General features: G+C 41.9%; 1 protein-coding gene across 1 annotated transcript; it reads left to right on the top strand.

Annotated features, from left to right (window-relative positions):
- The first annotated feature begins 918 nt into the window (after positions 1–918).
- LOC5574233 (pickpocket protein 11) lies at positions 919–1844 on the top strand. Its single transcript, XM_021854077.1, is given in 2 exon segments — positions 919–1599; positions 1601–1844. Coding segments are annotated over 2 exon segments (768 nt in total). The 5' UTR covers positions 919–1075.
- The last annotated feature ends 313 nt before the right edge of the window (positions 1845–2157 follow it).

The following is a 2157-nucleotide window of genomic DNA, read 5'->3' as shown; positions in this document are numbered from 1 at the left end:
TATGCCGTCAGGTTCCTTACGAGGCAGCAAATGACGAAAATTGAAAAGTATACATATGATTAAATAATCAAAGGGATGGCTGTAGATCACATCCATCCTTCGCAATTTATCGGCTAACCCTATATCCGAAATTGGATGCAGGGTAGCCGGGAAATTGAATGGAAGTTATCACCAGACATGATCTTTCTGTATTAGATCTCGACTAAGAAATTTAAATGTAAATTGGTTTCAGATATTGGTGGATAATCTGGATGGGGACATCTCTTGGAGCGTGTGTATTCTCCATTGTGACAATGTATCACAAATGGGACGCCAATCCAGTTACCATAATCTACGGCGCTGAACTGGAACCCGTTTCAACGGTTCCGTTCCCAGCAGTCACTATCTGTCCTCTAATAAAATCACGTATTGAAGTATTTAATCTGACGCAAGCATATGAAACATTAAGCCGGAATATTTCGCTCGATGAGCAAAGCGTAAGGATGCTCCGAGCCTTAGCTCACGTCTGTCCTTTCATTAAAAACTGGAAAGAATTCAAAGATTCGTCGAAAGAAGATATTGTATTTGACTTGCGCACTATGGTACATTCCCTTAAAAGTCTTATGGTACTATGTTGGTGGAGATCTTCGGTAGTCCCTTGCGAAAGCATTATGATGGAGCGACTGGTAGATGATGGCATTTGCTACACCTTCAACTCGCTGGCCTTACACGAAATATATCGAGTGGACCAAATCTCTCCAGATTTTCTAAACTTTTCCAACATTGCGCCCCAATCGGACTGGATTCGGGACTACGGCTACAGACCTGGAGCAGGATTGAATGCTTACCCGAATCTTCCACTGACCAATGGTTTGATTTCCGGGGTGATCGTTGTATCGTTAGCCAGACAAATTGATTATGAACCCCTGTGCACGGTATTTGAAGCATTTACCACTCAAGCACCGATATTCATAATAATACCAATTTAAATTGCTCACAGGGAACTTACACAGGCTTCAAACTAGCAGTCCATACCCCTGATGAAGTTGCCTGGACGGACGATCGTTTCTACCGCTTGGACAAATTGACTACGCTCATGCTCGATTTAAGCCCCAAAGTGACCAGAGCCTCTAAAAAGCTCAGAAACCTGTCACCATTCCGAAGAAATTGTTACTTTTCCGATGAACGATCACTTCGCTTCTTCAAACTGTACAACCAAATCAACTGCGTCGCGGAATGTATTTCCAACTACACGTTGACAAAGTGTGGCTGCGTTAAGTTTTCGATGCCTCGGGCGACCAATACCAAGGTCTGCGATGCCAGTAAGATCGATTGCTATCAGAATTCTTTTCTAGCGCTGTATGAAATGATGGTAAGGGCCAACCTAGCTGGTGTAAAATTTCACAGCTGTAACTGTATGCCGTCGTGTAGCTCCGTGGATTACGGAGTGGCGATATCCCACGATGTGTTCAATTATCACGATTTTCCCGTGGAGTTGGATTTCGCAACTAATGGGTATGTATATGAAGGAGTAGAAGTAGATGATACAATTCAATTTATTTTGCAGAGTCGACCCCAGTTTGGTGATGGTTTCCTTCAAAGATCGCAACTACGCGTCCATGCTGAGACGAGAAATGTTGGGAATCAATCAGGCCATAGCGGAGCTCGGAGGTTTGTTTACACTTCTGTTGGGTGCCAGCATGTTAAGTTTGGCAGAAATTGTGTACTACTGTTGCATTCGTTGGTTGAGGCGAGAACGACCTAAGCGAATCAAGATTGTTGGAGCGTACGTTCCACCGAGTCGCGGTCATCGAATCCAGGTGCGCGTGGACCCTTGGGCCAAACGTCAACGGGTATCACATTGATGGAATACTTAAAATTGCAATAAAAACAATCTTTCAATGGTTTCTGTAAACAACGGCAATAACTAGCTTCTCTTAAGAATCTTTTAGGAAACTTTTAAGATTTTTTTTTTCAGGAATGGTTAAAAAACTTCCTGAGTGATTTCTATAGTAACTCATACATAAGTTTCCAACCTCACTGCATTGAAATACAGTGAGGTAAAATCTGTGTATTTAACAATAATTTGCCATTCATCAAACTATATATCATCAACTAGTTAAAATTTGTGAACATCGTTTAACCAAACATGTTTATCAATTTTTGAGTGAAAGCCAT

The sequence above is a fragment of the Aedes aegypti genome, chromosome 3, assembly GCF_002204515.2.
Source record: "Aedes aegypti strain LVP_AGWG chromosome 3, AaegL5.0 Primary Assembly, whole genome shotgun sequence".
In the NCBI taxonomy this organism is placed as follows: Eukaryota; Metazoa; Arthropoda; class Insecta; order Diptera; family Culicidae; genus Aedes; species Aedes aegypti.
The sequence above is the reverse complement of the archived record's forward strand: the minus strand, read 5'-3'. Positions and strand labels throughout refer to the sequence as shown.